The sequence below is a fragment of the Scyliorhinus canicula genome, chromosome 19, assembly GCF_902713615.1.
Source record: "Scyliorhinus canicula chromosome 19, sScyCan1.1, whole genome shotgun sequence".
Lineage (NCBI taxonomy): Eukaryota > Metazoa > Chordata > Chondrichthyes > Carcharhiniformes > Scyliorhinidae > Scyliorhinus > Scyliorhinus canicula.
In genome coordinates, this window is record NC_052164.1 from 19,765,678 (window position 1) to 19,788,017 (window position 22,340).

The 22,340-nt window shown below is 46.6% G+C and overlaps 1 protein-coding gene across 9 annotated transcripts in view; it reads right to left on the bottom strand.

Annotated features, from left to right (window-relative positions):
- LOC119953900 (breast cancer type 1 susceptibility protein homolog) overlaps window positions 1-22,340 on the bottom strand; it is a 94,974-nt gene that overhangs the window by 40,439 nt on the left and 32,195 nt on the right. For 7 of the 9 annotated variants that reach the window (XM_038778542.1, XM_038778540.1, XM_038778543.1 and 4 more), the window contains 3 exons: window positions 6,620-10,252; window positions 5,003-5,085; window positions 754-913 (listed from right to left, as the gene is read on the bottom strand). In XM_038778542.1, coding sequence (XP_038634470.1) covers window positions 754-913; window positions 5,003-5,085; window positions 6,620-10,252 — 3,876 coding nt within the window. Of the gene's footprint in view, window positions 1-753; window positions 914-5,002; window positions 5,086-6,619; window positions 10,253-10,817; window positions 11,018-22,340 lie in introns of those variants that run through there. The other 2 variants (XM_038778549.1, XM_038778541.1) reach the window with 2 other exon arrangements.

Genomic DNA, 22,340 nt, shown 5'->3' on the forward strand with positions numbered 1-22,340 from the left:
TTTAACCTGGTGTTGTAAGACTTCTTACTGTGCTTACCCCAGTCCAACGCCGGCATCTCCACACCATGGTATCGTAAATTAAAGACAAAGCTCCAAAACATCACAATCTTATAAACGCCATAATTGTAACAATCTAATTTAATTCACAAGGGCAGCACGGTGGCACAGCGGTTATCATTGCACGAAGGACCTGGGTTCGATCCAGAATCACTGTCCATGTGGAGTTCGCACATTCTCCCTGTGTCTGCGTGGGTCTCACCCCACAACCCAAAGATCCCGGCTGGGTCACTGTCTGTGTGGAGTCTGCACGTCCTCCCCCTGTGTGCGTGGGTTTCCTCCGGGTGCTCCGGTTTCCTCCCACAGTCCAAAGATGTGCGGGTTAGGTGGATTGGCCATGCTAAATTGCCCGTAGTGTCCTAATAAAAGTAAGGGTAAGGGGGGGGGGGGGTTGTTGGGTTACGGCTATAGGGTGGATACGTGGGTTTGAGTAGGGTGATCATGGCTCGGCACAACATTGAGGGCCGAAGGGCCTGTTCTGTGCTGTACTGTTCTATGTTCTATGTGCAGGGTAGGTGGACTGGCCACACTAAATTGCCCCTTAATTGCAAAAATTTAAAAATAATTTAAATCACAAGGCAAAGTACCTGCACAAAAACAATTTACTAGAATTCTGATCATCTGTCACGCTGAAGTTTTACAATTTTATTCATGGTTTAAATTCTTTACCCTTTTTCTTTTATATCAATAAACTACCTGTTCTCTCTTGATTTTCAAGAAACTCTGCACAGTCTTCCGGGTGCTTTATTGAGAGCAAGCGTTCAGTGTCTTGGCTTCCATGTTCTTCCAGTACTGCCACGAGCACAGCCATTTCGTGTTCGAGTTTCTTTATGTTATTCTGTATTGCATACCTTTGCTTGGGAAGTTGAAATAAAATGTTTATTCAAAAAAAAGAACAATGCACTATTTGCAGCTTGCGATATTTCATTAATAAGGCGATTGCTATTCAATTTGAGGGCAAAAGCTCTCTTGACAGCTTCCAAGTTTGTGAAGTATTATTTTTTTTAAATAATTTTTATTGGAATTTTTTACAGAAAATATAAAACATAACGACAAACAATGAAATGCAACAAAATAACCCATAATAACTGTAACACCCCCCCAGACCGTATCGACGCATGTATCACATCCCCCCACCCCCCCAACCCCAATGAACAACAAAAGAACTTAAAAATAAATTAAAATTAAATAAACAAACATAGTCATCCCCCCCCCCCCCCTTTCCCTCCCCGGGTTGCTGCTGCTACTGTCCCAGTACCCTATCATTGAGCCAGAAAGTAGAGGAAAGGTTGCCACCGCCTAAAGAACCCTTGTACCGACCCTCTCAGGGCGAATTTGACCTTCTCTAGCTTAATGAAGCCCGCCATGTCATTGATCCAGGTCTCCACGCTTGGGGGCCTCGCATTCTTCCATTGTAGCAAGATCCTTCGCCGGGCTACTAGGGACGCAAAGGCCAGCACACCGGCCTCTTTCGCCTCCTGCACTCCCGGCTCCACCCCAACCCCAAAAATCGCGAGTCCCCATCCTGGCTTGACCCTGAATCCCACCACCCTCGACACCGTCCTCGCCACCCCCTTCCAGAACTCCTCCAGTGCCGGGCATGCCCAGAACATATGGGCATGGTTCGCTGGACTCCCCGAGCACCTGACACACCTGTCTTCACCCCCAAAGAACCTACTCATTCTCATCTCAGTCATGTGGGCCCGGTGCAGCACCTTGAATTGGATGAGGCTAAGCCGCGCACACGAGGAGGAAGCATTAACCCTCTCCAGGGCATCAGCCCATGTCCCGTCTTCGATCTGTTCCCCCAGTACCCCCTCCCACTTAGCTTTCAGCTCCTCTACTGACGCCTCCTCCGCCTCCTGCATAACCTTGTAGATATCAGATATCTTCCCCTCTCCGACCCAGACCCCCGAAAGCATCCCGTCACTCACCCCCCTCACGGGAAGCAAAGGGAATCCCTCCACCTGCCGTCTAGCAAATGCCTTTACCTGCAGATACCTGAACATGTTTCCCGGGGGGAGCCCAAATTTCTCCTCCAACTCCCCCAGGCTCTCAAACCTCCCATCAATAAACAGGTCCCTCAGCTGTCTGATGCCCGCTCTGTGCCAACCCTGAAATCCCCCATCAATGTTTCCCGGGACGAACCCATGGTTCCCCCTTAACGGAGTCTCCATCGAGCCCCCCACTTCTCCCCTATGTCGCCTCCACTGCCCCCAAATCGTGAGGGTAGCCGCCACCACCGGACTCGCGGTATACCTTGTAGGAGGGAGCGGCCACGGCGCCGTTACCAGGGCCCCCAGGCTTGTATCTCCACAGGACGCCCTCTCCATCCGTTTCCATGCTGCCCCCTCCCCCTCCATTACCCACTTGCGCACCATCGACACATTGGCCGCCCAATAATACCCCGAGAGATTGGGTAACGCCAGCCCCCCCCCCCCCCCCCCCCCCCCCATCTCTACCCCGCTCCAAGAAGACCCTCTTCACCCTCGGGGTCCCATGCGCCCAAACAAAGCTCATGATGCTGCTAGTCACCCTTCTAAAAAAGGCCCTAGGGATAAGAATGGGCAAACACTGAAAAAGGAACAAGAACCTCGGGAGAACCATCATTTTGACGGACTGCACTCTACCCGCCAGCGATAGCGGCACCATGTCCCACCTTTTAAATTCCTCCTCCATCTGCTCCACCAGCCTGGTAAAATTAAGCTTATGGAGAGTCCCCCAAATCCTGGCCACCTGCACCCCCAGGTATCTGAAACTCTTCACTGCCCTCTTAAATGGGAGTCTCCCAATTCCCTCCTCTTGATCACCCAGGTGTACTACAAATAGTAATACCTCGCTCTTGCCTAAATTTAACTTATAGCCCGAGAAGCCCCCAAATTCCGCTAACAGCTCCATCACCCCCGGCATTCCCCCTTCTGGATCCGCCACATACAACAGCAGGAGTAAAGTATTTTTAACCCTACCATGCTGATGTCACACCTATAAAAAGAAATTAATTTTCACCCAAAAATCAAATTTTTTTTCCAATTAAGGAGAAATTTAGCGTGGCCAATCCACCTAACCCGCACATCTTTGGGTTGTGGGGGTGAAACCTATGCAGACATGGGGAGAATGTGCAAACTCCACCCAGGGCCGGGATTAGATACCGGGTCCTCAGTGCCGCAGTCCCAGTGCTAACCACTGCGCCACATGCCACCCCTCCCTCAAGTATTAATGAGAGCATAGAAGTATGCCACAACATATGGCTACTTACTAGTGCAGGGGAGATCCCGCTATCGAATGGCACTTTCATTTTTAACTACCCCGGTGGGGAAATGCCCCCACGTCATTTCCTGCACTGAGAAGTTCTGGCGAGTGGAGCTTCCAGTGCAGGAACAAATTGGGACGCCATTTTTAAATGGCGCCCAATCTCTCGGCCCTCCAACGCAACCCTGGGGACCCCACATCACCCCAACTCACCTACAGGTGGGCCATCGAGCCCCCTCACACCTCACCCCACACAAGCAGGGCACCTACAGGTCTGATAATGGTGTGGTCCTGAGCACTTTGGCAATCCAAGGTCCCCAAGTGGCACCAGCAGTGCTAGGGTGCCACCCTGCCCAGACCAACCAGGGGCATCCGATCGCCTGGGAGACACTGTACTCCTCCACCTCTCTTCCCCCCCCCCCCCCCCCCCCCCCCCCCCAAAATCCCAGGGGAGGCCTCTTCCAGGATCTCCTGAGCCGGTTCCTGCAGTATGCTGCTGGTAGGTCGCGCTCCAAAATAATATCATTAAAGGTCTGACGCACGTACATTTCACAAGGGAGGTGAAAAGCACCAGATGAACTTTGCAAGATGGGGTTTTGGGAAATTTGTAGCTCACTCCTTATGGTAATTGAGCTCTTTAGTTGTTGATTTAGCTAATATTATTCAACTTTGACCCTTCACTGGTTCAAAAGGAACCACCATGTTTTATATAGTATTTAACCACCCAATTTCAACTTGCAATTAATCAAATTTCTTTTAAAGATGTGGGAGAAATAGGACTGCTTCCAATGGCTGTCTATTCTACTGACTTGTTTTGTGAAAAAAATGTTGCCCCAGTCTGAAATCATGTACTTTTGTCTGAATTAGTGGTATTCAATAGAGATTATCCTCACAACACATTTCAATCTTTTGTTATGATCCTGTACAAGAATCCCAACAATTTGCAATTTGTAAGACTGTGAAGGAAGGCTACTAAACCACAGGAGTGATAACACTGACCAATAGGTATATTTTATGGTAACACAAACTTTAATTTAAACACATAATTAACCATATTAACAACAAAGAAATAGCTTTACAATTCACAGTTCAAACAATTCTTCAATGAAAGTACAAAAAACTTTATCTCATTCTCTACATCTGGCACTATATATTCAAATTAGGTAACCCATGTTCAAATCCACTTATAAAATTATCAGGGTTGCTTGCTTCTCTGTGCTGACCTTTGGAGACAGACCCTTTAACAAACAACCTGAAAATCCTTCTTGTGTCAGACACTTCTGTTCAAATTAAAATCCTATGGCAAAACTACACAACGAAGGTAGACTTTGATACGCCCATTGATTACATCACCTGTATCCTAAGCATAAGGCATTCTCCAGTCTCCTCCCACTAAGATGTCCCATGACCTGCTTAGCTAGAACTAAACATAATCCTTCTTAAATTATCTGCACCTCAGGGATCCTCCAAAATCATGTTCCATTAGCCATCTCGCGGAAAACAAATAAATTGTTAAAAATCAATGTTTACCTCACCTTTAAGAAAGACTCCTTAATCACAGCTTTACCAGTCACACTGCCTGCATGTATTTGAATCCAGGTTTTTAAAATAACATTACTACAACAAATATAGCATATAACAATTTACTACATTCATCATACTTTTAATTTGATGCTAATTTATACCATTGTTTTACCTGTGTGTTTAGAATGTCACTCTCTGGAGAGGAGTTCCCTGCATGGCTGGCCTCACTGTCATTGCCAGGTACTGTCACATCTTCTGCAGGCAAACACAGTTGGAAAACTATTATAACAATCTACACCTGCATGCGGACTCTGGAATAGGTGCATCGAAATCCTTCGAAATGGAAAATTAGTTCAAATAAACCACATGCATTTCCTTGACACTAAAGATTTGTAGCTGTAGTTCTGTATTTAATTCAGGCCCCACCAAAATAAAATCTGGTGCTCCACTCTTCAAACTAAAGTAAAGTTGCAACTCTTCTCCTCACCTCCACAAAATTTGGATTTTGTCTGGAGCATTTTTCAACACTTCTGACAGGACACAATTTTGAACATGGGCTGTGATAAAACGCAGTAAAGGCATTTGTGTTCCTCCTGAAGTTGTTCATTTACTTTAATTTCACCCCCACCATCCCACAAACACAAATATAATTTATTCCAATCATTGATCTGTATTCCTGGTCTTAATTGTGTTAACCATCCCACCTTTGCAGACACATAGACATCAGATTCCTACCTCCAAGGTTATCTTTGTTCCTCTTTGCATCTTCCTCATTAATTATCCTGGTTTCTATTTCCACCTCATATCCTGGTTTCTATTTCTACCTCCAGAACTATCTTTTCTTTTGCACGGTGTTTTCTTTTAACTCCGAATAGACAATCTTTGCCAAACAGACCTATGGATTTGTTTTCTACCATCTATTTGTTCAGTCTGTCAACTAACTTGTTGGTTATTTCCAGGCTTTCCTTCTGCCAAATACCCAAAAAAGGAGGGAGAAGCAGATCTTGCGTCATTCACTATCCGATGCAAAATCCCTGAACAGCAAATCCCTGAACAATAAAAATGTATGAAAATTGATCATCAGTGACAATTAAGCCATAAAATGGAGAAACTAAGACCACTGGCGAACCTACAACATATATTGGATATTAGATGCACCTTCCAGTACATTTACATTCCTTTTTTAAAAAATAAATTTTGAATAGCCAATTCATTTTTTTTCCAGGGGGCAATTTAGTGTGTTCAATCCACCGACCTTGTACGTCTTTGGGTTGTGGGGGTGAAACCCACGCGAACACGGGGAGAATGTGCAAACTCCACACAGTCAGTGACCTAGAGCCGGTATCGAACCTGGGACCTCGGCGTCGTGAGGCAACAGGGCTAAACCACTGCGCCACCGTGCTGCCCTTACATTTACATTCCTATTGTTTGCCAACACGAGACAGCATCATCAATGCATATGAAAAGTGGACTTGTTAACATTACAGCTTCTTTTTACAATGAAGTTGTTGTTTCAAGCAGATCTGTAATATATGTCTAGTCAACTTAATTGCTTAATGTGTTATTATGCATAACTTTTCCTATACAGTTACTGAGGGGGGGAAAAACACTGTTGATAAGATTCAATGTTGGAAGTGACCAGATATTCTTGCCTACAAAAGGTTCAAATTCCCCAGCCAGTAGGTAAACCACCAATAGAACATTGTTGTCCCATGTCTAACCATTAATTTGAATGTCATGTCACATTCCAAGCACGAAAGCTTCCCAAAATGACCATTAACTACCATACCTAAACACAGTGGCTGTAGACATGGTGCTTCCCATGTTTCTTCAACTTTTCCACCATTTTTTTCATCTTGATTCGGTGATTCAGTTACACTTGTAGCGTTTATTTGTTTGAGAGTCTTACTGCTCACTTTTGGTTGGGGACTGGCATCAGGGGACGAACCATCGGAATGAGAAGAGAACAAGTCAGGGGATTCCCCAGATTCTTGGCTTGGGGAAAGGCATTCATTTTTTGAAGAGCCCTCGCCATTTACATTTTCATCCAATTTATTTACTTCAGCATAAAATGTCTTTTTCACTGCTGTGTTGCTGTTTGGCAACGAAAAGGGATGTGCGAGTGAGCCTTTTGAAGACAGGTGCATTGCACTTAAGGAACTTTGTGACACAGACGCAGCATTTGACCCCAACCTATTGCATCCAAAAATCTGAAAACAAGGTAGATCGTCGTCACTTGTTTCAGATTCTGAAGTAGACAGTTTAACTGGTCGCTTCCTCGGACATCGAACCTGGTCTGGTGTCGAAGATTTTGGAGAGCTGCTCCTCAGTTTCTCTATCGCTACTTCATGTTGTTTCAGTTGTTCTTTGCCCTCTCCCATCTCCCATTTATTTTGCACTTCATCTCTACTTTTATTCAGGCTTCCTTCAGCACTGTCCAGCAGCCCATCAGGTGTTACGGAAGACACCTGTGAATTCCGTGGACATTTGCTCTCACTAGTTTTATTTCCTACAGTAATACTTTCTTGCACATTAGGCTGAGAGTGGTACTGTGCAACATTAGTTAATTTAACTAATTCACTTTCTGTGGCGCTTTCTACAGCCATAGGAATATTTTGAAGTAATTCACTATTTTTATAAAACTCTCTCTCTTTTAACAAGTTATCTGATTTCCTTTCTTGATAACTATCTTTTTCATTTGCTTCCTGACCAAGTGGATCTCTAGTTGAAAACAACAATTCTGACTCTGGATGGGCATTGGAATCAAGTCTTGTACTTGAACCATCTTGCTGAATCTCTTGGCTAATAGTTATTATTAAGGCTCTGTCCTTGGCAGTGTTTGGGTTTTTTTTAAGACAAGAACTGTTGTTTGTATTGCTATTTAAGTGCCCACTGGCTGTGGCTTGAATTGATCCATCAGAATCAAATATTCCTTTCTCTGTATTAGCCAGTGAACTCTTGCTATTTGATCTTTTTCTTCTCGGCAAGCTACTGTTCCTTTTTCCCTTTGACCTGCTACTTGACAGAGGCACCACCTCCTGGATATGTTGTGGAAATACAAGAGGAAGAGGCGATCCTCGGGTTGAGACTGTTGGAGGTACAATTTCAACAGAATCACGATCTTCCCTGTTCAACAGCTGCAGTCCACTATTCAACTCAGAAGTACAGAGTTTACTTTTAACATTGCCGTTGGCAGTCTCAGTAGTTTTAATCGGAGAACCAGCTTTATCCAAATTCACTTTTCCCATTTCCTGATCTGCAGCAACATTTCCATCGTAATCTCTGTTCCCGGAATCTCCTGTATTGATTTTCTCTGATTTACAACTGGCCACAGCACCAGTACCTTTAGGGACAGGAGCACATCCATCTTCTACAGTCTGACGCTCTGGTCCTGGCATAAGAATGAATGATCTTCGTTTTGACAGTTTGAACGACTTTAGAAGAAGCTGAGTGTCCACCTCACTGTCATCATTTACCTCCTTTGATCTTTTCTGGTGTGTGATAGATACGCCCTCAATGCTACTTTCTTCACTATTTATCATTCCTACTTTGGAATTACACTCCACCAAAGGTGTTGCACCATTTGGGTTCACTTCATCTTCACCTATACAACCGGAATGCACTTTTGGGTCACGTTTTTCTCCAGGAACAGGCCGAAGTAGTAACAAGCTGATTTGTGAACCTGAATCCTCAGAGTGTGAGCAAGATGCTACTGTGACAGAAGAATGTTTGAGGCACATTGGGCATTGAACATGCAAGGGATCATCCTCAGTTTTTGCTTTATTGCAGTCCCTTAATTGTTGCTGCATGTTCTTTGATAATCCTGGCACATCACTGCCTTCAGGTTCCTCAACCACAGAGTTCCCACGTGATCCATGAGAAGCAGCATCATCTTGCTTTGAACAGCTATCATTAGGAAACTGTTCATTACAGGCTTCAGCTATAATATCCTGCGTTGGTAGACTCTCAGTTTCCCCACATATCATTCGTGCATCAGTATTTTCCTTGTGAGGCTCTGCCAAAGGTTCAATGTCTGCACCGGGTGAGGGGAGTGTATGTATCCTGGTCAATTTAGATTTCTTCCCTTTGTTTTTGTCTTGCAGGATCAACTTTTCGTCCAGCAACTTCAATCTGCTGCTTCGTCTGGTAGCCCTGGTTTCTAGTTCAGCCTTCACTGGTTCTTCACTACTGGGGAAGTTATCAATCTTATTCTCATTCGTGTCAACTGGGTTGCTTCTAGGACTTGCATCAGCTCTTGCAAGCTGATTGACCAGCTGCAAAGGTTTAGTTCTTTTTCTAGTCTGTTTTATCGATGATTTTTTCCCTTTCTTCCCCAAAACTTTGTTCATTTTTTTCTTCATTTCAGCATCAGTCTTGCACAACTCCAAGTCTGGCTGCTGCACAATTTGCTCAGACTCTTCCATCACGTCATGACAAACTGCGACCGTAGTCGGAGCAGTTACGACAATTTGTTTAATATCAGATGGCTCATCTGGTATTTCTTTATTTGTCTCCAATTCAATGTTATCAACCACAGGAACATTTTCCTCGGGGTCTATTTGTTTTTCTCCATTTTGAACATTACTGTCATAGGTATCTTCTTCATTAACAGTCCTCTTTATGAAGTCCTCAGGATCTAGTCCAATGCCTTTTCTTTTTCCCTTTTGAGTTTTATTGCAACTGACATCAAAGGCATCTTCTCTTCGAATACTCAAGTCATCACTTTTGTTGTCAGAATTAAAACTCCAGTTCACTGGAGCACTTTTTCTCTTGTCTCTCTTGTAGGTTTTCCCAAAGATTTTGTTTTTAACATCAGTTGCGGTTATGTTCGCCACACTTTTTTCTTTTAAAGGCGAGACAAGGTCATCTTTAACTTTTTCAGTTTCTTCCGAACTAGAAGTTTCCTCACTCTCTGCCAAGGAATCTGACTCCGTATTCTGGTCATGTGGATTAGATTCAATGCCAAGAGCTGCCACCTCATCAACATTAATTTTGGATAACCATTCACTGACTTTCTTGATAATTCGCTGGCTTTTTCGTTTGGACACTTTGGGAACTGATTGGCTTGCACTTCTCTGAAAATCAGTTTCATTTTCAACAATCCAAGTAGGATCTTCCTGGTTTAGCTCTTCATGGTTAGCCAACTTAACAACTTTTTCTAAAGCACCTTTTTCTGAAAGAAGCGTTGCTGCACTGTCAGCGAAAAGTTGGTTTCCATCAATGCAATTTTTCTTATTCACCCATTCTGCCGCAACTTGCGAAAAGCTCTCATTTGCAAAGATCTTGCTAGGTGGCTCTGGGCTACAGAAGTTACTTTCAGATATGTTCTCGATCATTTGTTTTTGTTCTGTTTCAGATTCTGTTGCACAGGAATAATCACCAGCATCCGTGTTTGCAGTATCTTCTGACACTTCATTATCATCTACAAATTAAACACGTTTTCAGACACAATTATTTAAGATTAGTTCTGATTTGCAAATTAGCCTTTATTAATCTCTTATTTTACTTGTATAGATATTCTTATTAAAGCCGAATTTAAATTCAAAACCTCAGACAGCAACTACCCCTCTCTCTTCCCATGTATAATTTCTAAGCCAATCCAATTCTTGGTGAAAATATTCTATGTTCAGTTGCAGACAGCAGTGCAACAAAAAAAAATCACCGTTTTCATATGATCATTAACAGGCTTCATGTCAGAGACTTTTTCCCCAGAAATGGAAAAATTTTATACAATACCAGCAATTAACAATTTGTGAATATTCAATATCATCCCTGGATTAAGCAGTAATTAATATAGTTTGTGCTCCTCATACTGACCCACCAACCCTCAGTCAGGAGGGGAGGACAACAAGCCTAAACTCTCCAAATATGAGAACAACAATTCTTGGGACAAAAAACATTTTTGGCCAATGTAAATGTAACAGTCATACGGCAAAACAAAAATGTTAGCGCCATAAAATTATGTTTAATGCATTATCCAAACTCACCTCCCTATAATACATGGCCAACCCCTCGATCTTGCTATTTCTTGTGGCTCTGCTCAACAGAGATGATCATTTCTGTATCCTTCTTCCTCTCCTTTACCAACGCCACACCCCAAACCTCATCATTATGCCTCTGGGGAAAATATTCTTCAGTTACCCTCAGTAAATCGCTCTCAAACTCCCAATTCTTTCCACCCCTGTTGGCCTGTTTGACTGGTCCCACGCCTCTGTCCTTAATTCTCTCGTTACAAACACTGTGCCAAACTCCCCATTCTTTCTCTTCAGGTTCATGAATGGAGGACATGGTCTAGTCATGCATTTAATATGCTGCACTAAACCGTTAAGCACTGCTGTGTCTCATTATCCTCACTCAACTCATCCTACTAATCCAGGGTCATCTTGTTAACAAGGGCAACTCAAACATTCCTTTAAAATCATAGAACCTACAGTGCAGGTGGCCATTCGGCCCATCGAGTCTGCACCGGCCTTACAAATAAGTACTCTATCCAGGCTCACTCCCCTGCCCTATCCCTGTAACCCCACCTAACCGTTGGACACTAAGGGGGCAATTTAGCACAGCCAGTCCACCTAATCTGCCGATATTTGGACTGTGGGAGGAAACCCATGCAGATACGGGGAAACGTACAGACTCCAGTCACACAAGGCCAGAATTGAACATGGTCCCTGGTGCTGTGAGACAGCAGTGCTAGCCACTGTGCCACCCACAATGAGAGGCTGTTCGCATTAGTACCCCCTCCCCACGAACCTCTCACAAGCTGACTATCTTCTACCACCCTGAAAACCATAATTGTGACGACAGGGAGACTTTAGGAATATTGGATTCTAAATACTGGGTCAATTAAGGGTTAAAGGCCTGGGGTTATCGTGTTGGACTGCAATGGTAATGTTTGTTTGGAAGGAATTCTGTTTTGCAGGGCCTGGGTGCTTTCGGCAACCGGGGGTGGAGTTGCCAGGGGAATGTGTTTTTCAGTCTGAACTAATGGATTGTGGTTTTGGGGAGAGGAGGGGAATTCGGATCTGCCTGGTGCCGAGCCCACAATTCCCCCACAGTAAGATAGATTGAGAGCTGTATGTTTCTTTTCTTGCTATTTAATGGGAAATTGAGTAGTGTTGAAGGTTTAATTGTAGGCTGTTCTTTTTGGGTGTGAAGTTAAAAAGTTTAATATTGTAGTCATAACAAAGTTTTGTTTTAAAAATAACCAAGCCCTATTTCATCATGCAATCACTACTGGAGCAAATAATTCTTTTCGAACAGTTTACAAATGAATTAAAATATTGGGGGTTCGGTCCAGTATCCTAGACAGTTTGGGGTCTGGTCTGGGATTGTAATATAAGCCTATGGATTGCTTCTCGTTTTGAGAGAGAGAGAGACCATGTGGTTGCAACTCCAACAATTGGCACAGTGGCTAGCACTGCTGCTTCACAGCTCCAGGGACCCGGGTTCAATTCTGGCCTTGGGTGATTGTCTGTGTGGAGTTTGCACTTTCTCTCCTTGTCTGTGTGGGTTTCCTCCGGGTGCACCGGTTTCCTCCCACAGTCCAAAGATGTGCAAGTTAAGTGGATTGGCGATGCTAAATTGCCCCTAGTGTCCAAAAAGGTTAGGTGGGGTTACTGGATTACAGGGATAGGGTGGAGGCGGGAGCTTAAGTAGGGCGCTCTTTCCAAGGACGGTGCAGACTCGATGGGTGAATGGCTTCATTCTGCACTGAACATTCTATGATTCTTGAACCTATTCTTCTTCTGGATTCCAAACTTCCCTCAGGCTATGTCTAATCCAGTCATCACATTATATTTCTGGCCATATCTCATTTTGCCTCACCAACCTCATATCTCTTACAAGTGCTACCTCCAGCCACAGGCTTGTTGATGTTACTAATGCCATTTTTGCACAGGCACCATCCCTTTTCCATTCACAATACTCATTACTGCCTTTCTCAAAAAAGTCCCTGAATCCATCTAGCCAATCCCAATTATAGTGTGGGATTAGGTGGGCAGGTCAGGGCCTTTCATGTGTCGGTGCAGACTCAATGGGCCAAAGGGCCTCTTCTGCACTGTAGTATTCTGTGATTCTGAATTACCATCCCATTGTTAATTTTTTGCTTGTGGTGTGCTATCACCTCTCTCCTCCACATCGATATCTTCAAAAAACCCCAACTGAAGTCCCTTCAGTCTAGCCTCTAAGAGACCGTTTAAATATTGTAAATGATCCCCCTCGATCTTTGCAGTATTTGAGATCCTTTGTTTTTTTCCTCCAATATTCAGCTCCATTCTTACTGTACGAATGTAACTCGAATTTCTCCAGCATAAATGTATCTTTCCATTCCTGAATTCATCTCCAACTGAATCCCAAGATGGAATCCATAACATTAGGTCTCAGCTATAAATATCCATGCACTCCCACCAATTACACTCACTGATCACTTACTCGGACCATACAACACAGGAGCATCGTGTTTGGCCAAAAGTGGGGCTTCTGACTCTTTCTCACCCATTATGATGTTAACAAAACTCCTCCCCTTATTGCCACTGAATACTTATAAGTGTATGTGTTACCTCCAGACTAGATTTGTTTAATATTTTACATCCCCTAAAAGCTCCAACTCATTTAAAATTCAGGCTTTTATGCCAATATTCCATTGTAATTTCTGCTTATCCACGATCTCCATTTTGAAATGAAATGAAAATCGCTTATTGTCACGAGTAGGCTTCAATGAAGTTACTGTGAAAAGCCCCTAGTCGCCACATTCCGGCGCCTGTCCGGGGAGGCTGGTACGGGAAATGAACCGTGCTGCGGCCTGCTTTAAAAGCCAGCAATTTAGCCCAGTGAGCTAAACCAGCCCCTCACCGATCTACAATGCTTTTGTGTGCCTTAACCCAAAAAATATAAAATTCTTACACATTTGTTCGAATTTTTCATGGATCTGTCTCAATCTACTTCTTTAAATTTGTCCAGCCTTACATCTGCTGCTAGATTATTATCTTTTTAAACTAGCTTTTCATACATTGCTCCTCTTTTCACATCACCCTGTCATTGGGTCAACTTTTCAGTCACATCAGCCTATTCTCTGCATTGCCACCCGAACCTTCCACCTCTCCTCTCGCAGCTTAATGAAAACGTGAGTTGGGTGGAAAAGGCAGGGCAGAACTGAGTGCGGAACAAGATTTAAATCTGAAAACGGATGCCTGGAATGCAACATGGGAATCCCCACATGAAATGGGTCTCAGTTAGTCTGAAGAAAAATTCTGCCACAAGCATGCTTAAGCCAACAAACATTACATAGGACCAAGATTATGCTGAGTGACATAATGAAAAGACAAGGATACTTTTTTGGGAATAAGCAGGTGCTTCTGATCCTTAGGAATTCAGGGAGAACATGTTTGGGAAATTGGTGATAAAATGAAAAACATTCATACATTCAAACCCTTTGATTGTTAGGATTCAGACTAACCCAATAAATTGTGAACAAAGAAAACCTGACCAACTAGCCTTGAAGTCCACTTCGTTCAGTCAAAAAAAAGTGGAACTTACGCCATTAGTTAATCATCTAACAAAGGAATTGAATAATCGCCTTTAAAATATCCAATAAACAGATTGTGTCTGTACATTTTCACCCCAAGACCTTCATGATAATGAACAATGCCTCCAGGATACCAATCAATTCCACATGACTCAGAAAAACGAATGATGCCAGGCACTTCTGTTCTGTGCAATATTGATCTGAATAAGGCGATGAAAGAAACATTGTAATCTACATAACTACCTACTTCAACTGCTGCCAACAGCACAGGAGTCATCAAACTGCAAAGACTGCTTGATCATTCAGGTTTGTGTTTAATCAATGTTCCTCCAGTTCTTTATCAAATATGCGTTATGTACACCAAATATTGGTGTAAAATCCTGGACTAGATTTGCTGTTAAAAGTGGAGTGGAAGCTTTGTTTAAACGTGTCATTTGAAAAACCTGCTCTGGATTTCAGAATACAAACTGCTGAGGGTATGCATAATTATAAGAAAAGATTTTAAAGCGTGTTTTTGGGAGCGTAGTTTGGAAACTCTCACATGACAATCATTTTGGGGGATTCTTAGGAAAAATCCACAAACATTAATTTGGGTTGAGAGGAGAGTGTGTACTTGACTACAGAGTGTGTTTAAAAGAGACTTTTTGTGTTGATGAGACCATTGTAGCTTAAGACATACTTGGTAATCGGTGTCCATCTGAAAACCGATGTGTGATTGTTAAGCTGAAGGCTGAGTAAAGGAGTATTGTATTGTAACCCAAATTTTTCATGTTTAATAAAATTTTTTTTCCTTGTTATTAAAACTTTGATCATCCACGTTTTAGAAAAACAGCAGAAGTCACGGTCTTTTGCGCCAGGATTCCATACCGGAATCTTCCAGCCCAGTTATAATATCAACTGGGATTGTAACAATAGTTGTTTAGTGGTTCAGAACTTTTGTGTATTGTTGATAAGTAAAATAGAGATTTTTGGTCAACTGTCTTGCAATCATCAGAACATTCATAAGAACCAATGTCGAGGAAATGCACACATCTATCCTCTTATGAAGAGAGTGCTGATTGGCTGCCAAGTGGTTTCCAATTGGGTAAGGCATTGCCACAAAGAATGCACCGGTTGATGTTAACTTCCAAGCATTGTTTGAAATTTAAACTCGACTGCTTGACTCAGATTAGTCAAGGCATTGCCCCGAGGAATGAACCAGCAAATGACGGACACTTATTTTGGTTAGCTGAAACAGACACAATGTGTGTACATGTTCTTTCGGTCTGCAATACATGGGAGCTCCCAGTACATGCAAAGCGCTACACAGAGTTCTTCTGGCGATTTTATATTGGTCGTCAGCATTAATTCCTAGAACACGGAGGATTATTTAGCCAATGGCGTCCAATTGCGGAATCATAGTTTTGGATACTTTTGTGTTTTGCGCTTTGCAAGCACGGTCTAGTCGGGTTCTGGCCTATACATTGCCTCTTGTGAACTGTGAAAGAAGCATACTGTTTGATGTGATCTGCCAGTCTTTGGGGTGAGTGGCTTGCAAAAAATAACAATGTCCAATATCTGGTATTCAATATTAGATAGGATTCCGCGATTGGACAACATTTGCTAAACAATCTTTAGCGTGCCAAGAATTATGCTGACAACCAGATTAAGGTTGTCAGTTGGGCTCGCAGTGTGGTGCATTTGCATGTACTGGAAGCTACATATATTAATACACAGGGTCATGTTCTTTTCATACAGAAAAAATATGCACACCCATAGTGCCTGGTTTAGCGAAACAAAGTAAGTGACAGCATTTGCTAGTTTATATCTTAGGGTATTGCAGTGACCAGAGTCAAGCTGGCAATGCCTCCACGAGACTCCACTTGCCAGCCACCCGATCAGCACTCTCTTCTCATACAGTATAAACTTTTTGACTTCCCTTGCATTGTATTCTTGCAAATGTCCTGATGAATGTAAGTTAAAAAGCTTCTACAAAGGACGACTTCCGGTTGCGGCTATGCGGAGCTAAGCCGCACGTTCGGCAGCTCCCGTTATTTAAGGACATTTGGGCCGATTTGAGGGCCCCAAACGGCGCTGTTTCGACGAATCCCAGTGGGGGAAGGTGTCCAGAGGAGCTTTCCCCATAATTTACGGTGCTCACCCGGAGTGGGGCAAAGGAAAAAGCTACAGCAGCTCCCCAAGAAAAGCGGGGGAAGAAGGACAAAATGGCGGCCAGCGGAACACCCGAGGACTGGTGGAAGTGGGCGCAGGAGCAGCAGGCTTCTCTTCTGCGCTGTTTTGCGGAGCTGAAGGCTGAGTTGCTGGACTCCCTGAATGCAACTACCAACAAGCTGCTTGGGACCCAGGCGGTGTCCATTCGGGAGTTGCAGCAGCAGGCCACTGAGAGGGAGGAAGAGGCCGCGGTCCTCATGGGGAAAGTGGAGTTGCATGAGGCACTTCACAAAAAGTGGCAAGACCGCTTGGAGGAGCTGGACGTTCGCACGAGGCAAAATAATTTGAGGATCTTGGGCCTGGCGGAGGGGCTGGAGGGGTCGGATCTCCCGGCGTATGTGACCACGATGCTGAGCTCGTTGATGGGAGTGGGGTCCTTCCATTTGCCCCTGGAGCTTGAGGGAGCTCACAGAGTGATGGCCAGGAGGCCGAAGGCAAATGAGCCCCCGAGGGCGGTGCTGGTGCGGTTCCATCGATTCAGCGACCGGGAGTGTGTGCTGCGCTGGGCCAAGAAAGAGAGGAGCAGCAAGTGGGAGAATTCGGTAGTGAGAGTCTACCAGGACTGGAGTGCGGAGGTGGCTAAGCGGCAGGCCTGGTTCAACCAGACGAAGGCGGTGCTTCATGCCAAGCAGGTCAGGTTTGGAATGTTGCAGCCTGCGCACCCGTGGGTGACATACAAGGACCGGCACCACTACTTCGAGTCCCCGGAGGAGGCGTGGGCCTTTGTACAGGCGGAGAAACTGGACTCGAACTAGGGTCTGGGGACAGACTATGGCTGTTGCTGTTTTCGCTGTTGCTGTTTTTCAACTTTGACATGTGTGTTTTTTATGCTGGTTTTCTTTTTGCTCTGTTTTCGGGTGGGTTTGTCTGTTGGGTATGGTTGTGGGTTATGTGGGGAATGTTGGGGGTTTGTGTTTTATATGTTCTCTTCTGTACGGGGTTGGGGTGAAACTGGATTTTGGGGAGCTGCGTCAGAAGGGTGGGGTGTGGCAGTGTGTAAGCGCGGGCTTTCCTCTGGTTTCCCGCGCCGTGGGGCGGGGGGGGGCGGAGCTGGCGTGGCCTCTACTGGTTTTCTTTCCCGCGCTGAAGCGGTGCCAAGGAGGTGTGGCAAGAGGGGGATGACCCCATGCCAGGAGGGGATGGGTTTTGGCGGGAGCTGCCAGGGTCAGCAGAAGTCAGCTGACTCACGGAAATACTATGGAGAGTGCGTCGCGGCTAGGAGGGGGTCCTAGCCTTGGGGGGGGGGGGGATACCAGGTTGCTGCTGGAATGACCAGGAAGGGGCTGGTGGGGTAGAGGAGAGGCATTATCGCCATGGGGAACAGGTCGGGCGGGGCGAGCTGGCCTGGGGCGAACAGTCGATAAGCTATGGCTAGCTGGCGGGGGAGGGGGGGGGGGGCGGGTTGCCCTCTGATCCGGCTGATTACCTGAAACGTGAGGGGGCTGAATGGGCCAGTTAAGAGAACCAGGGTATTTTCTCATCTGAAGGGGTTGAAGGCGGACGTGGCTATGCTCCAGGAGACCCACTTGAAGGTGGCGGACCAGGTTCGTCTGAGGAAGGGGTGGGTGGGGCAGGTTTTTCACTCAGGATTGGACGCGAAGAACCGGGGGGTGGCGAATCTGGTGGGGAAGAGGGTGGCGTTCGAGGCGGTGTCGGACAAGGAGGGCAGATATATTATGATGAAGGGTAGGCTGCAGGGAGAAAAGGTGAAAATGAATGAATGAAATGAAAATCGCTTATTGTCACGAGTAGGCTTCAATGAAGTTACTGTGAAAAGCCCCTAGTCGCCACATTCCGGCGCCTGTCCGGGGAGGCTGGTACGGGAATCGAACCGTGCTGCTGGCCTGCTTTAAAAGCCAGCGATTTAGCCTTGTGAGCTAAACCAGCCCCAGATGGTGCTGGTTAATGTATATGCCCCGAATTGGGACGATGCTGGCTTCATGAGGCGCTTGTTGGGCCGCATTCCGGACCTGGAGGCAGGGGGCCTGATCATGGGGGGAGACTTTAACACAGTGCTGGATCCCACAGTGGACCGGTCCAGTTCAAGGACGGGTAGGAGACCGGCGGCGGCCAAAGTGCTGAGGGGATACATGGACCAGATGGGAGGGGTGGATCCCTGGAGGTTTGGGAGACCGAGAGCACAGGCGTATTCCTTTTTCTCTCATGTCCATAGGGTTTATTCCCGAATAGACTTTATCGTCCTGAGCAGGGGATTAATCCCGAGGGTGCAGGATGCTGAGTACTCGGCCATAGCGATTTCAGACCATGCTCCGCACTGGGTTGATCTGGAGATGGGGGAGGCGCGGGACAAGCGCCCGCTCTGGCGCCTGGATGTGGGGATGCTGGCTGATGAGGAGGTGTGTAGGAGGGTCCGGAGAAGTATTGAGGGGTATCTGGATACCAATGACACGGGGGAGGTCCGGGTGGGGATGGTCTGGGAGGCTCTGAAAGCAGTGATCCGGGGGGAGCTGATCTCCATCCGGGCCCATAGGGAAAGAAGGGAGAGGAAGGAGAGGGAGAGACTGGTGGGGGAGCTCCTGGATGTGGACAGGAGATACGTGGAGGCACCGGAGGAAGGGTTGCTGGGGGAACGGCGCAGTTTGCAGGCCAAATTTGACTTGTTGACCACCAGAAAGGCGGAGACACAATGGAGGAGGGCGCAGGGCGCGGTATATGAGTATGGGAAGAAGGCGAGCAGGATGTTGGCGCATCAGCTCCGTAGGCGAGATGCGGCTAGGGAAATTGGTGGAGTGACGGATGGGGGTGGAAATGTAGCGCAGAAGGGGACAGAAGTAAATGGGGTCTTTAGGGACTTCTACGATGAACTGTACCGGTCGGAACCTCCGATGGGGAATGGAGAGCTTCATGAACAGGCTATGTTTCCCAAGGGTTCAAGAGGAGCTGGTAGAGGGGCTGGGGGCGCCGATAGAGTTGGAGGAGCTAGTTAGGGGGGATTGGACAAATGCAGTCAGGTAAGGCCCCGGGGCCGGACGGGTTCCCGGTGGAATTTTATAAAAAGTATGCGGACCTGGTGGGCCCCCTGTTGGTGCGAGCCTTCAATGAGGCATGGGAGGGGGGGGGGCTTTGCCCCCGATGATGTCGCGGGCACTGATCTCTCTGATCCTAAAGCGGGATTAGGACCCCTTGCAGTGTGGATCATACAGGCCTATCTCGCTCCTCAATGTTGACGCCAAGTTGCTGGCAAAGATCCTGGCCACCAGGATAGAGGATTGTGTGCCGGGGTGATACACGAAGATCAGACAGGATTTGTTAAGGGGCGGTAGCTCAACACGAATGTGCGGAGACTGCTGAATGTTATCATGATGCCGGCAGTGGAGGGGGAGGTGGAGATAGTGGTGGCGCTGGACGCAGAGAAAGCGTTTGATAAGAGTTGAGTGGGGGTACCTGTGGGAGGTGCTGGAGCGGTTTGGATTTGGGGAGGGATTCATCAAATGGGTGAGGCTGCTCTACGCGGCTCCGATGGCAAGTGTAGTTACCAATGGAAGGCGATCGGAGTACTTTAGGCTCCACCGTGGGACCAGGCAGGGGTGCCCCCTGTCCCCCTTGCTCTTTGCACTGGCGATTGAACCTCTGGCTATGGCGTTGAGGGAGTCAGGGAGATGGAGGGGTCTGGTGCGGGGTGGGGAGGAACATCGGGTATTGCTGTATGCGGCGACCTGCTGTTGTATGTGGCGGACCCAGTAGGGGGAATGCCGGGGGTGATGGAGCTGTTAGCGGAATTTGGGGGCTTCTCAGGCTACAAGTTAAACTTAGGCAAGAGCGAGGTATTTGTAGTACACCCGGGAGATCAGGAGGAGGGAATTGGGAGGCTCCCGTTTAAGAGGGCAGTGAAGAGTTTCAGATATCTAGGGGTGCAGGTGGCCAGGAGTTGGGGGACTCTTCATAAGTTTAATTTTACCAGGCTGGTGGAGCAAATGGAGGAGGAATTTAAAAGTTGGGACATGGTGCTGCTATCGCTGTAGGGGAGAGTGCAGTCTGTCAAAATGACGGTTCTCCCGAGGTTCTTGTTCCTCTTCCAGTGTTTGCCCATCTTTATCCCTAGGGCCTTTTTTAGAAGGGTGACCAGCAGCATCATGAGCTTTGTTTGGGCGCATGGGACCCCGAGAGTGAAGAGGGTCTTCTTGGAGCGGGGTAGAGATTTGGGAGGGGGGGGGGGGGGGGGCTGGCGTTACCCAATCTCTTGGGGTACTACTGGGCAGCCAATGTGTCGACGGTGCGCAAGTGGGTGATGGAGGGGGAGGGGGCAGCATGGAAACGGATGGAGAGGGCGTCCTGTGAAGATACAAGCCTGGGGGCCCTGGTAACGGCGCCGTGGCCGCTCCCTCCTACGAGGTATACCACGAGTCCGGTGGTGGCGGCTACCCTCAAGATCTGGGGGCAGTGGAGGCGACATAGGGGAGAAGTGGGGGCTCGATGGAGGTTCCGTTAAGGGGGAACCATAGGTTCGTCCCGGGGAACATTGATGGGGATTTCAGGGTTGGCACAGAGCGGGCATCAGACAGCTGAGGGGCCTGATTATTGATCGGAGGTTTGCGAGCCTGGGGGAGTTGGAGGGGAAATCTGGGCTCCCCCCCGGGAAACATGTTCAGGTATCTGCAGGTAAAGGCATTTGCTAGACAGCAGATGGAGGGATTCCCTTCGCTTCCCGCGAGGGGGGTGAGTGACAGGGTGCTTTCGGGGGTCTGGGTCGGAGAGGGGAAGATATCTGATATCTACAAGGTTATGCAGGAGGCGGAGGAGGCGTCAGTAGAGGAGCTGAAAGCTAAGTGGGAGGGGGAACTGGGGGAAACAGATCGAAGACAGGACATGGGCTGATGCCCTGGAGAGGGTTAATTCTTCCTCCTCGTGTGCGCGGTTTAGCCTCATCCAATTCAAGGTGCTGCACCGGGCCCACATGACTGGGACGAGGAGGAGTAGGTTCTTTGGGGGTGAAGACAGGTGTGTCAGGTGCTCGGGGAGTCCAGCGAACCATGTCCATATGTTCTGGGCATACCCGACACTGGAGGAGTTCTGGAAGGGGGTGGCGAGGACGGTGTCGAGGGTGGTAGGATCCAGGGTCAAGCCAGGCTGGGGACTCGCGATTTTTGGGGTTGGGGTGGAGCCAGGAGTGCAGGAGGCGAAAGAGGCCGGTGTGCTGGCCTTTGCGTCCCTAGTAGCCCGGCGAAGGATTTTGCTACAATGGAAGGATGCGAGGCCCCCAAGCGTGGAAACCTGGATCAATGACATGGCGGGTTTTATTAAGCTAGAGAAGGTCAAATTCGCCCTGAGAGTATCGGTGCAAGGGTTCTTTAGGCGGTGGCAGCCTTTCCTCGACTTTCTGACTCAATGATAGGGTACTGGGACAGTAGCAGCAGCAACCCGGCGGGGAGGGGAGGGGGGGACGATGACTATGTTTGTCTATTTAATTTATTTTTAAGTTCTCTTGTTGGGGTTGGGGGGGTGGGGAGGATCTGATACATGTGTTGATACGGTTTGGGGGGTGTTACAGTTGTTATGGGTTATTTTGTTGCATTTCATTGTTTGTTGTTATATTTTATATTTTCTGTAAAAAATTCTAATAAAAATTATTTTTTTAAAAAAAAAAGCTTCTACAAAGAAATGCCCATTTTTCCTTCAATTAATAATAATCACCCTCTAAAATAGTGAAATTAGGTCAATGGTTGAAGTTGATTGATGAGTAACCAGTGAGCCATTATTTATTCAAATCTTAAACTAAACAATCAGTTCATCGCCTAATAAATTGAGGTTTAGCAGG